Raw genomic sequence first — 19,681 nt, 5'->3', positions numbered from 1 at the left:
ACGGCTGCTGCCGCGCTTTGCGGCGTGGGGGTTTTGTTGTCCGTCCCTCGGGTGGCGGCGGTCATGGCGACGTACGTGAGCGAGCTGGAGGCGGCTAAGAAGAGCCTCAGCGAGGCGCTGGGCGAGAACGTGAAGCAGTGAGTGCGGCGGAGGGGGGCCTGGGCGCGCGTTTGTACCGTGTCTGTGCGGAAGCCTCAGCGCTGGCCTGGGCTCCGGACCCCTCCGTGCTGGTGAGGGAAGGAGGGCGTTTAGGAACAACGCTCTTTGGTTCTGTACCTTCCCCGCTCTCCCTTAGGTACTGGGCCAACTTGAAGCTGTGGTTCAAGCAGAAGATCAGTAAGGAGGAGTTTGACCTGGAAGCACGCAGGCTTCTCACGCAAGACAATGGTAAAAAGCCATCTGTTGCTGTGGCTCTGATGCTGGTTGTCAGGCCTGGGAGGAGCTCCTCCCTGCTGCACGCTGCGTCCTGACAGGGAAATTGCTGTAAGGGAAATAAGAGTAGCCAGGGCTCCCATAGCAGTAGAGTTAAATAGGTGGGAGGTGCCCTGAGCTGCAGGGAAAGTCCCTTTGTGGCCTCAGCACTGACAGCCTTGTCAGTTTGCTTGTCAGCAATTTGGTCTTGTGTGAATAGGGTGAAAAAGGTAAAATATGGTGTCCCAGCAAGCAAAAAGCCATTTTTTTTATGTCACTGTAGAAACTCAGCCCTTTCCATACTGTGCTCTCCCTGTGTGTGGGACTGAACTGGTGGTGTGGCTGAAATGGGGAAGGAAACCCCAAATTCACCTAGGCAGTTCTGCAGCAGGCAGGTGCCTTTCCTGGTCTTGAGGGTGGCAGGTGGGAGTGCTGGAGGGTGATGGTCCATTGCCCTTGCCTCTGTGTAGGTCTGTGAACAGTGGTGGGCATTGCTGAGATTATTGTTGGGGCTCCTGACCTCCATGTTTGTGATCTCTCTGGGAAAGGTCAGGGAGTCTGTTAGTGCTCATGTTCAAAAGCCAAAGAGGATCCTTCACCCTCTGACCCTGCTTATGAAGTTCGTCTTTGCTCTTTCTGATGCGTACTTACTTTGTGTTCCAGTAACCCTTCTGCAAGGAAGTTGCGTTTTATCTAGAACCTATTTGACTTAATTTTCCCTCTCTAGGACTGGCTTTTACTGATGCTTTTCTAGTAAACCAAAAGCTCTGCTACCAGAAGTCCGCGTGGCAGGAGGGACACCAAATCCTCCTCTAACTGGCTGAATGCACCAGATGTTTCATGTTGCATGCTTTAGGGCTGGATTTGTGTGTGTAGCACACCAAGAAGTGACAAAATTTGTTTCCATATCATGTGTAGTATCCTTTTCATTAGTGTAGTAGTAGCAGGTTCTGGGTCTAGTAGGTCTCAAAAAACTCAGATTGAAAGTTGTGCCTGTGTAGCTAAGCATGTGGGCAATGCATGACTGGAAGGACATCGTGAGCTACTTTAAGATTGCTTTGAGGGAGTGCCTCTGGGCACTGATGTGTTGCTAATGAACCGTCTGTTTTTACACAGTCCACTCTCACAACGATTTCCTCCTGGCCATTCTTACCCGATGCCAGATCTTGGTTTCTGCACCAGGTAAGTCCTGAGAAGCCCTATTAAAACAACCGCGTAGTAATGCTTTGCCATGTGTACTTTGTACAAAGAACTCCAGTTTTCTGAGCGTTAATATCAATGTTATTTTTGCCCCACAGGCTAAAGGGTAGCAAAGTAGTGATCCAGCTGACTTCAGTAGGGAGGCTTTTCTGAACAAGCTGCATGTGCTTGGTTAGAGGCTAACGCTGGACTGCTCTGTGTGATAAGCTGGTGTGATTCCTGGATGGGGTGTGTGCTGTGGGCTGAAGTGTAAAGGGAGATGCAGCTTTGTGTTTGATCTACTTTGCTTACCACTTGCTCTTCTGAACTTGGCAATGCTCTTCTTGCAAATGCTTGGCAATTGTTCTTCTGTCTGCTGGGAATGTCATTTTTGGGAGCTGGATACTCCTGACTGATCTTGAAATCAAGTATGTATCTGATATAGAAAAATACCAGGAATGCCTACAGTGAGTCTTGCTTGACTTGTGGCTGGTTAACTCAACCTTCTTCAGATAGTTTGCCTTTTCGCTTTGTAGGCATTTGCAATGGCCGTCATCAGGGTTGTGAGATATGTCTTTTTTGGTCTTCAAAAGAGCTCTCAGTTGGAGACTTGGTAGGAAGGACAGCTGAACTGCAATCCAAAGTATGAAACTGCTGTGTAGTAAGGGAGAAAAAGTTGTTACAGCTCTGATGGGCTGAGAGTGGAGAGTCAAGATTTTGAGGAGAGAGAATCCCTGTTACTAGTGTACCTGATGTATCTAGAGGAATGGAAAAAAAACAAAATGCATTTTTGGATACCCACAGCTTTTTGTATTGTAGCTGGTCCTTAAGTATACCAGCTGTGCTAATTAAATGCTAACCTCTCCCACCTCCAAACTTGCTTCGTTTGCTCTTGAACATTATGAACACCTTTTGAGTCCCAGGCTTTTCCTCTTTATATTAATCTTGCTGCTCCTTGCTTTTGACTTAGTAGTTGCTTTTGGCTTGCAGCTGGATTATGAAAAGAAAGTACAAGCACAGCAATTCCCCTGTGTGTGTTACCTGAAGTATCTGAGTGCAAATTATGAGGTGGAGGGAGAGTGAGCCTGCATTTCCCGAGCTCAGCACTGAGCTGATGCAAGTGTTGGAGTAGAGATCAAAGCTTGGATGTCTTGCTTCTGAGTGGCAGTAGTCAGGTTAGAGCCTATTGCTGTGTGACTAAAGGTGGGGTTGTTTGTTTCTGAGTGCATTACTCCATTCTTAACTATGGAATTTCATTTGTCTCTTTATCCAGTCATAGAGTCTTCTGCAGCCATCTAGTCAGGCTTCGTCTTCCTGGGCTTGAATAGCTCAGATTTGCCAGCAAACTCTACCAGCTCCCCAGTGCCCCTGTTTTGAAGGCTGTCTAGGAATGTGTTAAAAGTACAAGCCCCAGCACAAAGCAGTGTGGTGCTCCACAGGTGTCTTCCATATGCTTATTATGTCCTGCCTGACCTTTTTTCATTTCAAGTCCTTGCAAGGACTTTTCCTCTTGTCCCATTGAAGCTTACTGTCTTTAAGAGCCCTTGAAGAACCCTTCATGGTAGTGCTTCAGCAGCTTGGTGATAGCATGTAGTGGAGTGCTGGCTGACCAGCTGGTCGCTTCCAGTGCTTTCAGGCAGGTTTTTGTTGGCTCTAGCCACAGATTTGCATAAGCCAGGTTGAAAAAAAAAAAAACCCACCACAGTTTAACCATGTGTGTGTTCCTGAGGACATGGTTTAGTGCTTTGCAGTTAATGGTACATGCTGCTAGTCCTTTCTAGAGTCTGTTTTGCTCTCACACACATTTTACTTGCCAGTCTGCTGTGTGTGGTGCAGCAGATTGCACGTGCAAGCCTAGGAAAGTTCAGTACAAGTGGAATACTAGATGTTATGTCTAGATTTGTTTTCTCCTTTTAGATATAAGCTTGATACCTGCAAGGTTGGTTTTTTTCTTCCTTTTTTCTTTTTTTCTTTTTCCTTTTTCCACATGTGAGAGTGGAAAGCTAACAGGCTTTTGTCTCCACCGCTGTCTTTTGGGCAGAAGATGGAGATGTAAACATCATGATTCATGGAAACAAGTAACTTTAAAGAAGTGTGCTTGATGCACTTGGCATGTCATCGTGAGGGTTACTGGTGAGGGTTACTGGTGAGGGTTACTTTCCACCTTCATGTGAGAGACACAATGGAAAAAGAACCATCTTAAAATGCTATTTTTGTATTAATAAATTGTGTGGTCAGTGTTAAAAGGGTACTTGATACTGTGGCATTTGGAATAGGAAACTTTGGGGAAGGTTTTTTTGAGGCGTGGTTATCATATGTTGGACCATGCAAACAAACTGATCTGATCCAAATTTTGCTATCTCTGGCAGTAGTGGTTCCACCTGGACTTACAGGGGACGCTGGGGGAATGTGACCCTTTGTGAGGACACTTTCCATTTCCCCCTCTCATCTGCATAGGCTGTTGGTCACACAAAGTTCAAATCCCAGTTCAACAGCCTGTGTGGCATGGGATGTTTAGGACTTGGTGGTGGAGAGGGAAGGAAGTTCATTTTCATGTGAAGAATGACCAGTTCCTTTAATTCCTGCTGAGCTCCCACTGAGGGCACAGCAGGGTCCTGAGGAGCCCTGAATCCGGCTTCTCTGCCCTTTTAAAAAATGGATGATGTTGTTCCCTCTGCTAGCCATATTTGTGAAGACACCCATAAATACTTGAGTGGCACCCAGCTGTACCATAGCTGGGAAGCTGTGAAAGTGCCAGAAGAGAGGAAATTCTCCGAAATGTGCTATCTAGAATACTAGAGTGTGCCTTAATGGTGATTTTAGGTTGGCTATACCGGCCTGAGTGGTGTGGCATGCTTCCCATTACATGAAAATTGTTTTCTTTGGTGTTCTCTTTCTACCAATATTTTCGTAAGTGCTATTCTGAATTTTTATGTCATTTTTGCATCAAAAAGAACTCAAATTTAAAGCCTTTTTTAAACTTGCATGGACTTGCTCACTAAGCTTATTTGTTGCAATCAAGTCAGCAATGTTTCTGGAGCTAATACTTACCTCATTTGAACTGTTACCTCCCTCCTTAGCTAAATGTTAACAATAAGCCTGAGACAATGGCGTGCACTTGAGTTAGTGTTGTAAGGGTTTAATTTATTTGCTAGTAATCTGGAGCCATCTAAGAGGTGGTTCAGCAAATTGGAACTCATGCCAGGATAGCAGGAGCAGCCTTTGCTTGAAGGGCTGCCACCTGTGAGATGGGCTCAGGTTGCCCGAGTTCACTTCTCTCCAGAGCTGGGAAGGGAGAAAAGGAAGAAAGTGGAAGTGTGAATTGTTGACAGAGGAAGGTCATCAGAATATATTTGACTAAACCCTTGTCTCTGCAAGAAAATAAAATCCAAAACAACTGAAGATTGTATAAACGAGGGTGGAAAAATACATGTTTCCTGTGCTTGGCTGCTTTTCTCTGTCGTGACTTTCTCTGTTTGTATCTTTGTCCTTTCCTCCTATGTGGTGCTGGTGCAGCACGTCAGGAAAACCTGACACGCTCTGTCTGGACTGGCTGGTGCCATCACTGCAGAGACGTCGCAGCTCTTAGAAAAACATTCTTATCTGTTGCTCATCTCTGAAGGCATATCAGCAGCCATTGCTGTGGCTTGTTAATATCTCATTCTCTTGCTAGCAAGATTAAAAGAAAGCTGCTAACATCTCTGAAGTTTCATGCCTGGGACAACCCAGTCTTGTCACTTGTGGCCAGGAATGCAACTACTGGTTTTCTTAGAATACTAGAGGGAAATTTTGCTTTCTTTGTCTAGTGCAAGACAGGCTTGGTAATCGGAAAACCTGGAAAAGGAGCCAAAAGATTTCTGCTCTGGCCTCATTATAATGGACAATAGGAGATAGATAAGATCTCACATTTTTCTTATTCTAAGCTAAGTCTGGCTAAATTTGTTTGGTTTTGTTTTTGTTTGTTTTTTTTTTTTTAATGCACAGGCTGAGATTCAGTTAAGTTGCATCTTTCAGATCCACTGTCAAAGCCTTGAAAATAAGTTGCCATTTAGTTTAAAAGTCACTATAATATATTTTTAAATAAGACATTTAAAAAATTCTGACCCTGCTGTAACCTGTTAATCTGTAATACATTGTCAGACAAAAGGGTGGTTTGTTTCTGTCTCCATCCATTCCAGTTTCTCTTTCTCCACCACCTGTCATGTAGTTAGTAGCTAAGGAAGCTTTCACAAGCGAGAGTGAGAAGGAGCTGTATGTGACTCATAAAGAGGAAGGGCCTAGGCTGGGCTGGCATTGCAAGCTAGAGATGTGCTTTTTTTGAAAGCTTTGAAATGGACCAGGTAATTTCTGGTCCATTTCTGGTCTGTGGTCCATAACACACCTAATCCCCCCTGCCTAGAAGGGATCTGACCTGCTGTGGAGGAGAGGAGGAGGGGTAAGGAAGGACTCATCTGTAAAGAGCAAAGCATCTTGTGGGAGAAGTAGTGTTATTTTAATAGATCCTAAGATGTAAGCCCTGAGATCTTGATGAAGGGCCATAGTGGTCCTTGAGATGGTTGCCCTCAGGGTGCCTTCCCACACCCACTCATGACGGCCTCTCCTGTGATGTAGTGATGAGTAGTGACACGAGCTTTATAATTTTTGGAGGGGGTTTATTATCTTTTAATTTCCTATAATTGGCTGGTGGATTTGGACAACAGGGCTCATAGCAGACTATTGGTTTTCATCTCACCAATACGATGTAGCTAAACTTTTTAGTAAACCTTTTTTTTTATAGGAACAATATGTCATCTCTGTGTGTGTAGATTGTTTCTAACCCCTTCTTAGCAGTTGATGGTTCAAAAACTTCACCTCAATCTTGTGGTTTAACCTGACCCTTAAAGTCATGTTTTAGAAGTTGTTTTTCTTTCATGGCAGAGGACACTACTCGTGCTCCAGCCATGAGAGTGGGAAGCTCCACATAGCCAAGGACCTCTAGCCAGCCTCATTCCCGATAAACAGGGCTGTAGTGTAATTGTATTTATGAATTCCTGATTACAGCAAATTAAACATAGTTATGAGAGCAGGAGGTAAACACACAGGTTGATGTGAAGCTGGTGTTGAGCTGTGGCAGCCTGCAGTAACAGGAGGGAACCAGAACTGGTTGGTTGTTGGTACTCAACTGGTTGGTTGTTGGTACAGGTTGTTGGTTGTTGCCTGAGGCTGGCCAGGCTGTGGATGGTGAGTTGTGTGTTGGCTGCTGTCATTTCTTGTAATGACAAATGCTGCTCTCAGGCGAGAGAACATCTGAAACGTCACTGTGCTGTGAGCGCTGCCTGGCAGCAGAGCTCCAGCCTCCACTTTGGAGCTGACTGAAATGCCTTCAGAGCTCAGTTGTCCAAGGTCCCTGGAGGTGGGCAAGGACTCAAAAAGGGTGCTCATGTGCTATACAAAACTAAGGGAGGAGGATACTGGTGGTGCGAAGCAGAGGTTGCCTCTGTAGCCATGAGAGGGCTGTCCAGTCTTTGGGTTGTACTTTCTGTCTGCTGTCCGCAAGTGCATGTGCATCCTATCCAACATTGTCTTAGTGCCAATGTACCTGAAGGAGTTGTGCATGGATCCTGTAAACTCATCAGTGGTAAGTCTGCTAGGCTGTCCTTGCCAAGAGCTCTGTGATTATCAGAATATGGTTTGACCTACTATAGGCATAGCTGTCAGACAGCATACTGTGGACTTCTGATGTGGCCAAATGTATTTATTGGTGCTACACTTTCTCAGCTGCCTGCCAGTTCTGGTCAGTCACAAGCTCACTGCCTGCTTTGGTGTCATCCCGCTCCTGGGCTCAGCAGCCTTTGCAGTTCTTCCCCTGTCTCCCCTCAGCGTAACAAGAATGATCAGCTGTGATGTTTAATAAGGGTGTGAGACAAAGCTGGCTAAAGCTGATGGAGAACTAACTGTAAAGGCATATGTAACAAGTCAGACTGCTCGATCCTGCTGGTTATCACCTGATCTGATCCAGGAGTTGGTCGGAGGAGAATCCTCCTCCTGGGCAAGGTCCTGTCATCTTCCTGATGGAATAAATGGCTTGTTCCTTCCTTGTGGCTTTCCCTGGTGGTTGTGCTCATCTCCATCCTTCCACCATGGGTTTTTGTGTGGTGTGCAGACAAGCTTCTACTAAAGTAAAGAGACATGAATAAGTCAAGCTAGCAGGGGGCGGATGAAGGAAGGGAAGGGCTGCCAAAAGCATTCTCCTCTGAGAAGTCCTTCCTTTGGGCCATGGCTCTTGATTTTGGGTTAAGGGTTTTCCTGCGTGGACAATTTCATCCTGGCCCTAAATTAGCAACACCTATTGAATGATGCTTGGTTTTTGTTGTTTTATTTTTTACCTTTTCAATTTGTAGAAGGTGCTGGAACTCTGCCGTGGCCAGGTGGCTCTGCAACTAAACCTGGAAAACCCAAAGGAAAGAAAAAGATATCTTCTGTTCGACAAAAGTTTGATGTAAGTGTCTGTGATCAAATGGTCGTGGCTTTCTTGACATTCTTTCAGGGGTGAAGAACTCTGCACATGCATGTAGTTTTTCTTGCTACCAGGGGTGACAGAAGTCCAACGTGTGCAGTGATGTATGTCATATTTGTTTTGAGTTCTGGATTGGAGCAAGAGCTGGGGGGTTAGTGGCTGCTGCCTCTCTCGTGGAAGCCTCTGGGATAAAAGCTACAGTGTGACCTGTCTTTGTTAGACACCAGAGAATCCATGGAAGGCCACCTAAATGTCAAAGTTGCAAAAGCTTGTATTCCAGGAACCAACAAGGAGTAACTTCACTCTCTGGTTGCTGCAGTTACGCTTGGGGAGGTCTTTCATAGTCTCATTCACCTCTCGCATTCTCTGTAATATCTTATTCACTTCATACATCTACCAGATACTTGAAGCAAAAGGGATTTCCTATTTATTCAGGAGTCAGACAGAACTCGGTGATTGTATGATCCGCTCTACAGGGCTCTGCAATCCAAAGTGTTAGAAGTAAGATGTTTGGGTGGAATGTTTTTAGAGGGTCAAGTTGTTTCAGAACATGTTTCACAAAGATGCTGTCTTCTGGTAGGTGGCAGATAAACACGCAAGATCCAGTTCACTTTGCAACAAAGGCTCTGTACATCCATCTGGTACTGTCTGTGTTTGTTCTACAGTTGTTTCGGCACTGCCAGACCAGTGTGGAGGGGGCCTGGTGTGAAAGAGGACTGGGATGGGGCACTGTCTTCAACAGGCAGGGTTTGATGAGGCAGTCTGAGCACATCATGGGGGCCTACAAGACATCTGGAGATTTTTACAAGGGCATGTAGTGACAGGATAAGAGGAAATGGCTTTAAACTGACAGAGGGGAGATTTAGATTAGACATTAGGAAAAATTCTTTGCTGTGAGAGTGGTGAGACATGGAACAGGTTGCCCAGAGAAGCTGTGGACAGCTTCCGACAAGGCAGAAAACTAACCACACAAAAAAAGACCACAAACCCCAAGTTTTTCTTGCTGGTTTATTCATCTGGATCCGTGTTCTTTGTGGTTGGATGAATGCCAAAGGCAGTGAAAAGGAAGAAGGGGCTGGGAGTAGGGGAGAAAGGGCACGTGAAACCTCCTGGTCTTAGGCTGTAAGGGGTTAGCTTGGCTCAGCTGAAGTGCATACCGCACTTCTGGGGACTATAATTAGGCACCATGTGTGTGCTTCAGTGACTGGTGTTTGAGGGATGTGTCCAACTGCAGGCTTGTTGTATTTGGAAACTGCTGAAAGATTCTGCAGCATTCACAGCTGTGACCTTAATTCTGATGGCAGTCTGTCATCTTCTTTTTCCAAAGCTTCACTGTAACTTTTCAGTAGCAAGTGGAGGAGAGGTTGAGAAACAAGTTGTGACATAGTGAAAGCCTTGGAATTTGGTTTACTCGGATCCCCCTGTGTTACAACACATCTAGTGTGTGTTTATACACGTATTCCTGGAATGTTTGGTAGTAGGTACTGTATGAAGTGTATGTTGTGATTAATGGGCTTGTCTGCTACTAGTGGAATTCCTGAGCAGTGTGAACTTGAAGTGCCTTGGTATTTCCTGATGTTTCCCTCATTGGTCAGAGTAACAGCTGTGAATGACCACAGGTTCATTCCAATTGGCTTCTGCTCTGCCAAACCACATTCTCCTTAAGAGTTGCTTACATTTTGAAGGTCTTTTTTTCCAGGCATACAGATATGTGGCTTTCCTGTAATGAAAGCATAAGTCTTCAGAATTACGGGGAGGGAAACCTGCTTTCACATAACTGGTGGGTGGATTGGTTTTTCACTCTTGAGTTAAATGCCACACTGTCGTTTGAATAAAGCAGCCACCCTTCTTCTCCTGAAACCAAGATGTGAGGTACCCACTTTGCTGTATATTCGTTGTTTATATTTAAAGAATGTGTTTGTCTTGATGCCCCGTGAGAACCTTGCAGCAATCTTCATTCCAAAGCCACCAGATTTGTGGCTTGGATGCTTGTGGGAGTACTTGATCAGCTTGTTCCCTTGTGGGCTGTGGCTGGGGCAAGCACCTATCTGGGCTCAAGGATCAGTTGTGCTCGTCTGCTTTTTTTCCCTTGCTTTACCTGGGGCCTGAGACTTCCTATGAGCCACCACAAGCACTTGGAGCTTGAGACACCAGCTCTGCAAGGGCACTGTGCTGGAATATGTGTGGCCTGGAAAATGGGGGTTGCCATCTTGTGGTGTGAATTCCTGTTCTGTGATGCCTTTTTTTCCCTAAATAACTGAGGCAGTTCTGAAAAGTAGCCATAATTCATCTCGGAATCAGTGGCTGCTCAGTAACACAGCTCTGCGTGGAGTATTGGAAGTGCATGGGGAGACTATAGAGTATGAAATTCAAACCTGGAATTTGGCTAAGTTGTTCCATTTAAAGCTTTAAATAAATGAGAATCAATCACACAAGCTTAGGATGATGGTTTTTAATCTTGATGGAAACTGTACAGTTAGTAAGTAAAACCACACCCTTCTGTATGATAAATAGCTAAATAGACGAGAACCCTTCAGCATAGAAGGAGGTGACTGAGAAATGTGAAAGTCTATAAAATTAGCACTGGCCTGGATAGCATTTGAGACTTAAAGGAGAATCAAATGAATCTAGCAGGTGGGGGAGGTACAGAGCAAAGGTGACTCTTACTGTCGTGTGTTGTTACACCATAGAATTTCTTGCTGCAGGATGTTGTGGATACTCAAAGTTTGGGTGGTTCGGGGTGCTGCTGGACAAGTCCATGGGTTGCTTAATAAAAGGACACCAACTCTGGCTCAGAAATTTCTTCAGTCACAAATCACCGGGGGTTGGGAGAGTATCCGGGGGAAAAATATCACTCTGCTTGTCCTACTGTGATACACTTTTACGGGTGTTCGCTTTCCAACTGGAGAAGGGATGTTTAGCTTGATGAACCGAAGAGTCTCACTGGGTATTTATCTTCTTACGGTCTAACGTTGTGTTCATAACAGCACCGGTTCCAGCCTCAGAATCCGCTGTCTGGAGCCCAGCAATTTGTGGCAAAGGATCCTCAGGAAGATGATGATTTGAAGCTGTGTTCTCATACCATGATGCTTCCTACACGTGGCCAGTTAGAAGGAAGGATGATCGTAACAGCATATGAGCATGGGCTAGACAATGTTACAGAGGAGGCAGTGACGGCAGTTGTTTATGCTGTAGAGGTGAGACTGGGCTGGGCAGCAGTGGTGTTCTCATGCCAGCAACAAAAGGCTCTGTGTGCAGTATGGGGGAGACCCCTTCAGTGTTGGGAGGAAACCTGTTTCTCTAACTGCCAGTTTGCCTTGGGAAGAGTAATGTGAGACTCAAAGGTCTTCCAGACTTGTGGCATCGTAGATGTAAAGTCTTGGATTTCTGCCTGCAACTGTTAATTTTTAAGTGCTTTCATATGAGGAACTCTGGGCATGCTTAAATAGCTGTTTTGGAAAATGCTGTTTATGTCAGCTAAAAGCAGGGATAAAATGGGAGCACCAGTTTAAACACTTCTGTAAAAAAAAAAAAAAAAAAGTCTCAAAACCTCTGTTACAGGCGCAAGTATCTGGCATGGAAGTGAAGCGACAGATTGGGTAATACCTGCAGGTGAGGTGCCTGCTCTTGCTGGTTTTGGCTGTCAGTGGTGCATTACCTGACATACCTCAGGAGTGACACAGCTGTTACTTGGAGTGTTGATGTGTGAATGGTTTTCTGGAGTCAAGATGTGGAGGCCAACCTGAATTCCCCATCTGGGACTGAGGCCAGATTAAGAAGCAGTTGCTCGCTTGTTTTCTCAGACAGTTGCTTCTCCAATGCTTTCCAGGCAACTGAACAGTCTGAAAATAAGCAGTGAGTAGCTTTAGGGCCAGTATTTCAGTACAAATGTAACATCTACTGCCAATGATGAAATCTCTTAACTCTTTATCAAAGGGGTCAGAGGTTGGGAATTTCCTAGCATTTAAGAAACCTCTTTGACATTTAAAGCAGTGCATCATGTATTAAAGTACAGTTCACAGGCTAATGCCTACAGTACTTGCACAGTGCCATGTTCTCTGTATCCAACTCTGTCAGTCAAAACATACTGTAACTTGTCCAGATCCTGGTTCCAGATCTTTAGGTCCTTGCGGTCATAGCAATACTAGTTCTGTCTTGCCAATTGGTGAGGCATTTCTCCTAGCCGTGGCTTGGTAGAGTAAATAAATCAGCATGTGTAATAAGATTGTTTTTCATTGCAGAACCATCTTAAGGATATTCTGACATCTGTGATATCCCGGCGGAAAGCCTATCGTCTGAGAGATGGCCATTTCAAATATGCCTTTGGAAGCAATGTTAACCCTCAGCCATATCTGAAGAACAGTGTTGTTGCTTACAACAATTTAATTGAGTGGTAAGGAGCTCTCAGCACGCTGCTAATTTCAAGTGCAAGTTGCTAGTCCTGAAGTTACTCCATGGTTCAGTTTCTCTTTTTACTTAGAATCTGTTAATAATGGTATTTAGCTTTCACACTATGAAGATATCAGTATGGAGGACTGTAAGGCTAAACAGGCAGGGAGAATGTAGAGATTTCTTGGGAGTGGAGTTTAGGGCAGTTTTAAGCCCCTCTTTCTCACTTGTGCTTGTACATCAATTCGTGAAGGCGACCCCTGGTCCTCTGAATGTCCTTATTAATTATTGCTTTTTGGAAACTGTAGCGAGCGAGACTGGAATCCTGCTGTTCTCAGGGAAACCTCCCCTGGACAGAAGCTGCCCCATGCCTTTGTGGGGCATCGCTGCTGTGCCATAGGCGTGAAATGTTGGTGAGGGCAGTGTCCTGAGGGTCAACCTATTGTTTCCTGCATCCAAATGTATTTATGGCTCCTTGGCATGCCTTTCCAGTTAGCAGAGCTTCAAGGTCATCTTGTTTTCCAGAGTCTCAATGTCAAACAGCTTGTGCTGTGCATCTGGCAACGTGTGTATATGAGAAGGCAGTTGTGTTTGTGGCAGCTTCTAGGAGTTGACAGGAGGTTGTGGGTGTTTTTAAGATTTGATTATAGCACTACAAGCACTACAAGGCAATCCACTCCAAACAACCCTGCTTAACGGCTTGTGTCTTTCAATTTTATGTTGTGGGTGCCTTAATCCTTGTGCTGAGTAGAAGCAATTGGCTGTAAATAACAAGTTGCCCAATCGAGGTCAGTTAAGCAGGCTTGAAGCATGTTGAGGATGAGTTTGTGCTATTTTTATTAAACCGGAATTTTAAAGATATTTTTAATTACAGCTGAAATCATTTTATGTACATAAGGGCTAAGTCAGCTGATAGGGCAAAGCAAGCCTGGGGCCAAGCTGCTGCTGTGTGATTTCCAAAGCTGGTGCTGTTGTCTTGTCTGGAAGATTTTACTGTTTGCTCTGTCTGCAGCCCTCCAACCTGTGCGGCGCCTTCTGCTGGTCAGAGTCTAGCTCCACAGCCCCTGCCCGATGATGCTGAGCAGCAGGCAGCACTACTCCTGGCATGCTCTGGAGACACCTTACCAGCATCCCTCCCACCAGTGAACATGTATGACCTTTTTGAGGCATTGCAGGTAAGCTGTTCATGTTACACATGAAGCAGCAAAGTGACTTAGCCTGGCATGTCCCTTCTTACTCCTCTTGTTTCACCTGGGTACTTAAAGGAATACTTGGTCCTGGCGTGCAGCCTGCTGCAGTGGGTTACCTGTGATCACCCCAGCACTAAGGAGGTGTCTAAGCAAAATGATTATTTTCTTACTGTGCCACTCCCTTATAAAATGGCATAACAGGCGGTTGCTCTGTGCCGGCTGGGGTGGCAGTGCTGGCAAGTTGCAGTTCTCCTTGTGTGTGACAGCTTGCTGGGCTCATCCACAGGGGGAGGTTATTCCATGGGCAATGTGGGGAAATGTGTATGAAAACGTGAAATTTGTTTTCTAATGTGTATGTCCAGGTGCACAAAGAAGTTATTCCTGCGCACACTGTCTATGCTCTAAACATTGAGAGAATTGTCATGAAACTCTGGCATCCAAACCACGAGGAGCTGCAGCAGGATAAAATCCATCGCGAGCGCCTGGCAGCAAAGGAGGGCCTTCTACTCTGCTAGAACTAGGACCCATGTCAGGCCTCGGATGGCTATTGTGCTGTTCCTTGGACTTGACACTTGGATGCTTCTTACAAACCTCTGTCAGCATTTCAAGGATGTTGTAAGTTATGAGACAACTTTTCCTATGGAAATATGACTGAGTTGCAGTACACTTTCTCTGCTTCCCCAGAGTCAGGTGTCATGGAGTGCTTGCAGCAATCCCACTGAAGTGGGAAGGAGAAATGAGATTTGTTTGCAAAGACTGGTTTGGATTTTCTTGTTTGGGTTTTTTTTGGGGGGTGTGTTTTTTTTGTGTTTTTTTTTTTTTTTTTTTAAGAAATGTGAGGGTGGAAAGAGTTGGTTTTAAAAAAAGTGTATTTGTGTTATCTTTTGTGAGCATGGAGAATCTGCCTCCTCATCTTCCCCTCTTGGGTAGTTTCCATTCTGAGCTCAGGCTCCAGGGGCCTTGTCCACCTTTTGCGGTTGGTGGGATCCTCTTCCACTCATTTAACTGGAACAAGGGGGGCTCTTCTGAAGATGAGCAATTCTGTAAGCTGACATTGTTCCTCTTCTGCCAGGGAAACTTTAAGAAACTCTGAGAAAACAGGTTAAAAAGGGAAGGGTCCTTCCTAGCCTGTTATTTGAACTGTTTTGCATCACAAAACATGAAGGTGCACACTGTCATAGAAATCTCTCTCCAGTTACCAAAATGCACAATAAAATCAGGTTGTGAGTAGTGTTTTCCTATCAGCCTTGTCCTTCACTCACCTCTGTGTTGCAGTAGTGGTGATCAGATGCTCTAGGAGTTGTTGGACCTATGGTAAGAGGCAACCTCTGTGTCTGTCAGTACAGCTAATGGTTTAGCCCTCACAGCAGGCAGCTTGACCATCCCTGAGGTGGGACAGCAACCTCTGAATACATATACCAGTGCACTGTCAGCATTGCAGGCTCCTTGGATTTGCAGCGTAAGCAAGATGTCTCATATTAACTTCATCAGAAAAATATGCAGCCAGACCTCTCCACATGGGAGGATGCATATCACTGTGTGTGAAAGGAGAAATTCCACCTGATGTGCTTTTATAACATGAGAATTCTGTTTAAATGTTTTAGTTAATATATTACCTGTTTTAAACTACATGTATGGAGATACCTGCTGAAGGATGACTTGGCTCAGTGTGCCAGCAGATAGCGGAATTGAAACAGTTTTCTCTGGGGGATATGAAAGGGGGAGTTCATTGTCCCCCTCTATTCTAGTGTGCCTGTTTGGGAAGTATTTGGATAGGAGATCTTTCCCTTTTCTTGCACAGTTTCTTTAGCTGCTGTGCCCCCAGGACTAAAGAGGGTGCAGGTCTCTGATGTTTCCTCCCAGTTGTGTTTTTAATAACATCTGTTGTTGACCCCTGTGGCTGTTCATATTGGACCAGAGTTGTAGCAAGGGGCTGTGCAGCTGTCCCTGTGTTTCTGGCTTTCCTGCAGCATCTTGTGGGATGTGCTGTGGAGTTGGGCATAGCAAGAGAGGGTGCCCATGCAGATAGTGGTGGCTCTCATCATGAGAAGACCATTTAAGGATTACAAAGAAGCTGGGAAAGGCAGCAGCAGAGACCTATGGCAGGGTCTGGCAGGATGAGAGCAGTTGTACTTGGTAGGTCACGTCTCTTAAAGTATAGCAGTGTGCTTACGAGAGGAGTGGGAGAGAGGAGATGGAAGATTTCTTTTGGTTCCTTTCTCTCAACTGCCACTTTTTCTGTATTTAAGCATACATGTCTGTTCTGAGTGAGCCTTAGCTTAAAAGTTGACCCCAGTGGCTTTTACATGACAGTTTTTAAAAGCAACATTGAACCTGAGTAACTCTGTAAGATCATCAAGTCACCCAAAGCATGGACTCTGGGGTGTGGGAGGGGGATTTCCCTGATAACTGTTATGTTTCTGGTGTAAAATGAAAGCATTAAGTTTGTTTGCTAGAAACTTTGGGGCAGCTCTAAGGATTTCAGATCTGAAGAAAGCACACAGCCTCCAAACAGCATCACAAGCGAGTTCTGAAACAAAACACTAAACATGACACAAGAAGTGCCTCCCTCTTCTGTCTGCATGTGCTGGGAGAAGGCTCTGCAGACAGAGCCTCATGTTCTGAAGAGCTGAGTCATCTATTCCACACATAATAAGTGGGTTATTTGGTACACCTGCTAGACAACAAAGGCTGGAATAAGGAAATCCTGTCAGCTCCATTTCACAAATCAGAAAACTGAAAGGCACATGTTCTCAATGCACTTTCCCACAAAGTGAGAGGTCTTGTGGGAAGTGGTGCTTCTGGGGCAATTTTGCTGGAAGGGACATCTGGAGGCTGCTTTATCTACTCTCTGCTGAAAGAAGGGCTAAATTCAAAGCTGGAGCAGGTTGACTGTCTTTGGAGATGAGACCAGAGAAATGGTGGCATTTACTATTACAGTTGTCTGACCATGCTGACAGTGAAGGTTTTTCCTTGCATCTCATCTGGATTTCTCATGTTGTGCCTGTTGCCTTTCAGCTTTTCCTGTGTGTCTTTGTGACTCTCCATCAGTGATAGCAGATAATAGGAAGATCTCCCTTTGCCTTCTCTCCAGGCTGAACAAACCTGGCAATCTCAGCTTCTTATATGTGTGCTGCAGCCTATCTTGATAGCCTCCACTGAAGTTGCTCTGGTGTGTCACTGTCCTTGTGCTGTTGATCCCAAACTGGACCCAGCTCTCCAGATGGTCCTGTGAGTGCTGAGCAGAGATGAAGATCCCTGTCTTCACCCTGCTGGGTGGGCTCCTGCTAGTGGTTGGCCCTTGCTGCACAGGTGCACTGAGGAATCCTGGGTTCCTTGTTCACCCACACTTCCAGGTCCTTTCCTGCAAAGCTGCTTTCTTGCCTGTTGTCTCCAGCCTGTTCTGCTGCAGGAAGTTACTCCATCACAGTGGCCAGGTTGTGTATTTGCCATTGAACTTCCTGAGGTTCCTTTCAGCCTCTTTCTCCAGCCTGTCTAGGTCCCTCTGAATAGCAGCTCTGCCCTTCTGTATATGAAACCACTCTTTCCAATTTGGTGCCTATATGCTCCATCCTGCCATCCAGGTCAGTAGCAAACATAGAAAGCATAAGAAGCCCCAGAGCTGACTCCTGAGTGTTGTTCCCAGTATTGAGTGCCACTAGTAACCAGCAGCCAGCTGGAGTCTTAATTGCTGACCACTGCTGTTGGAGGCCTGCCCTGAAAGCAGAGTTGATAGTACTGATATGTGTCACTGTTTGTTAGGCTGAGGGCTTTCACTGTGACATGGCATATGTCTGCACTATAGTAATCAGCCCTCTAAAATGAGTAAGATTATTGAACTTAAAAGCAGTAGCTCGAAGTAGCTTAGTTTGGAAGGGTTTGTCTTCTGCCCCGGGATCCACCAAGAACCTGTCAGTTCTATGGCAAGCTGGGCTTGACCAAAACTGTTCTGCCAAAAAACTTACAATGGAAGCTTTTCAGGGTTATCTTAGGCAACCTGCAGTGCTGTGTAGTGGTCTTCACCACTGAAGAGTTTTTCTGCAGTCCTCTGCCTCTTGGTGCAGTTTAGCTCTAGAACTTGTGTTCACCCCAGAGTATTGTATGGGAAGACAGAGGGAAGGAATGTGGCATTATCTGTCACATCACCAGTAGTGAGAATTGCATCCTATGTTCTTATTGCAGTAGGAACTGTGCAATGTACTGAAAGTAGCTACTTGGGAGCTTCTAGTGCTTCTAGCATCCACTTCTAGATGGATGGAAAACCATTAACCACGGGGGGGGGGAGGCAGAAAGTGAGTGAGAGTCCACTGGGCTCACTTCATGGCCTGAGTTTGGGTGAAGATGGCCATCTGATCTCAAGATCTGATCAATGCTTCTGAGAGTGTAGGATGCAGAAAGAAAATCTCTTAATTTTTCAGACTTTCCAGCTGCCAGACCTGACTTCAGTCTGACAGAGCCTGTCCACCTGGGTGCCAAGGAGGATCTTAGAGCTGTGAATGTAGTCTTCCTCAGCACCCCAAATAGTCTTGCTCCTCAGACTGGTGACCAGGAAAGCTGTTTCTCATCGCTAGTTCACAGCAGAAACCTGGAGCATAGCACTTGCCGTGAGATACGCTTTTCTCTTTTCTCTTAGCTTAACTGCTAATATATTCCCTCCCAGCCTTCCCACTTTTTCTTCTGCAGCTGAGGTGAATGTTTTTGGTTATTGCCCCAGTTCTTCCTTGTAGCAGAAATCCCCATGTTGTAGAAAGCTGGGATATGGCTTGATGCAAAGAGTGACTCTGAGGGCCAGAAACTGTGTGCCAGCAGTGCCTAAAAACATGAACTCTCGTGAGTTTGTACCACCTTCCTCCTATGTGACCTTAAGGAAACTTCTGGCAAAGAGAGAAAAATGAGGAAATGAGACTGCTTGCATTTAAGAAGAAACCACATGCACCACACTTGTGTCCTTAACCATGAATGCCCAAGAGCCCCAAATAGGGGTAGCAGAAACACTCTGCTCTGCAGCCAAATGAAAACAATACCAAGAAAGACCACCTTTTGTGCTCCTGGTGTGGAAGGAAGTGTGTGACCTGTTGCTGCAGTCCAATGTCATCAAAGAAGAATGTCTCTACAGAAGAGGGGCTGCCTCCCCAGTCCTGAGAAGGCAGCTGCAGAGAGTGGGGGTGGTGGCTGGTCCCTGTCAGGGACTTGTAGGTGATGATGGATGTTTCCTGCTGGCCTGAAACTCTGTGCAGAAGGGTTTGCAGCAGTACTGTAGGAGTAGCACAATGCCAGCAGCTCCTCTCCCAGTGAGAGGCACAGCTCCTGCTGCTAGAGGAGGACTTCAGCAGGCTCCTAGAAGGAAACAATTTCTCAGAGCTGAAAGGTTTGCTTGTGGTGTTGCCTTTCTTCACCAGTGTGGCTACTGGTGTGGTCTGGTTGGCAGAAGAGGAAGAATTCAGCAGCCTGCCTCACAGTTACTGCAGGACAAAAACTTAACGTTGTAGCTGTGGTATACGGCAGGCTGGGAAGCCAGGCTATGTCAGGCAAGTGCACCCTTTTTGTCCCCAAGGTCAGTGTGTGCCAAACATTGACGCAAGCCAAACTCTGTGTGCTCTGGACACTGTGGGCTGAAGGGACCGTAATGGGCTGAAGGAACCATAATGGGCTTGGCACCCCTTGAGCTTGTTTGAAGAGCAGCAGAGTTAACAAAGAGTGCAAAGTCAGGGCACAGACACTAGTGTCTGCCTTCCTTGGTTGTACAGAGGTTGTACCTTAGGAGACCTCAGCTGCTTCCAAGATGTTGCATCTTCTGAGGAGTCCTGTTAAGTGTCCTGAGCATCCCCATGCAGAGACAGCTCTGGCTGGGGTTGTGTAGCAATGACGGGAACAGAGAGCTGATTTCTTCAGGGTCAAGCACGGGGGGCTGGCCAGCACTGAGCTACTGCTGTAACCTGCTTCCAGCCTTGAATTTGGTTATGGTCCAAAGTCCTGATTAGATGATGATTTTCTCGCTTCTAGAGCACAAAAAGTG

The 19,681-nt window shown here is 45.7% G+C and overlaps 2 protein-coding genes across 4 annotated transcripts in view; both read left to right on the top strand.

Annotated features, from left to right (window-relative positions):
• Nucleotides 1–11: 11 nt before the first annotated feature.
• On the top strand, nucleotides 12–18,549 carry TADA1 (transcriptional adaptor 1). 3 transcript variants are annotated; one of them, XM_030493779.1, is made up of 8 exons: nucleotides 12–137; nucleotides 296–387; nucleotides 1,528–1,593; nucleotides 7,971–8,068; nucleotides 11,074–11,283; nucleotides 12,328–12,479; nucleotides 13,488–13,650; nucleotides 14,028–14,909. In XM_030493779.1, exons 1-8 carry the CDS (start codon nucleotides 64–66, stop codon nucleotides 14,178–14,180), a joined length of 1,008 nt encoding a protein of 335 aa, XP_030349639.1. In that variant the 5' UTR covers nucleotides 12–63; the 3' UTR covers nucleotides 14,181–14,909. The 3 variants fall into 3 exon arrangements, with proteins under 3 accessions (XP_030349639.1, XP_030349637.1, XP_030349636.1); XM_030493777.1 differs by having other exon boundaries at nucleotides 17–137; nucleotides 13,488–13,625; nucleotides 14,028–18,549; XM_030493776.1 differs by lacking the exon at nucleotides 1,528–1,593 and having other exon boundaries at nucleotides 20–137; nucleotides 14,028–18,549.
• TNFSF4 (TNF superfamily member 4) overlaps nucleotides 14,189–19,681 on the top strand; it is a 35,439-nt gene continuing 29,946 nt past the window's right edge. The window contains exon 1 of the mRNA XM_030493787.1: nucleotides 14,189–14,280. Coding sequence (XP_030349647.1) covers nucleotides 14,206–14,280 — 75 coding nt within the window. The 5' untranslated portion in view covers nucleotides 14,189–14,205. The remainder of the gene's footprint in view (nucleotides 14,281–19,681) is intronic.

This window comes from Strigops habroptila, chromosome 8 (assembly GCF_004027225.2).
Source record: "Strigops habroptila isolate Jane chromosome 8, bStrHab1.2.pri, whole genome shotgun sequence".
NCBI classification, from domain to species: Eukaryota; Metazoa; Chordata; class Aves; order Psittaciformes; family Psittacidae; genus Strigops; species Strigops habroptila.
The sequence above is the reverse complement of the archived record's forward strand: the minus strand, read 5'-3'. Positions and strand labels throughout refer to the sequence as shown.

What these genes read in the sequence shown, in the direction of transcription:
- TADA1 (XM_030493779.1), top strand. Translation starts at nt 64, where the DNA reads ATGGCGACGTACGTGAGCGAGCTGGAGGCGGCTAAGAAGAGCCTCAGC. An exon ending in CTGGGCGAGAACGTGAAGCA is followed by an intron (nt 138 to 295) that starts GTGAGTGCGGCG and finishes GCTCTCCCTTAG; the next exon opens with GTACTGGGCCAACTTGAAGC. An exon ending in ACCTTTTTGAGGCATTGCAG is followed by an intron (nt 13,651 to 14,027) that starts GTAAGCTGTTCA and finishes GTGTATGTCCAG; the next exon opens with GTGCACAAAGAAGTTATTCC.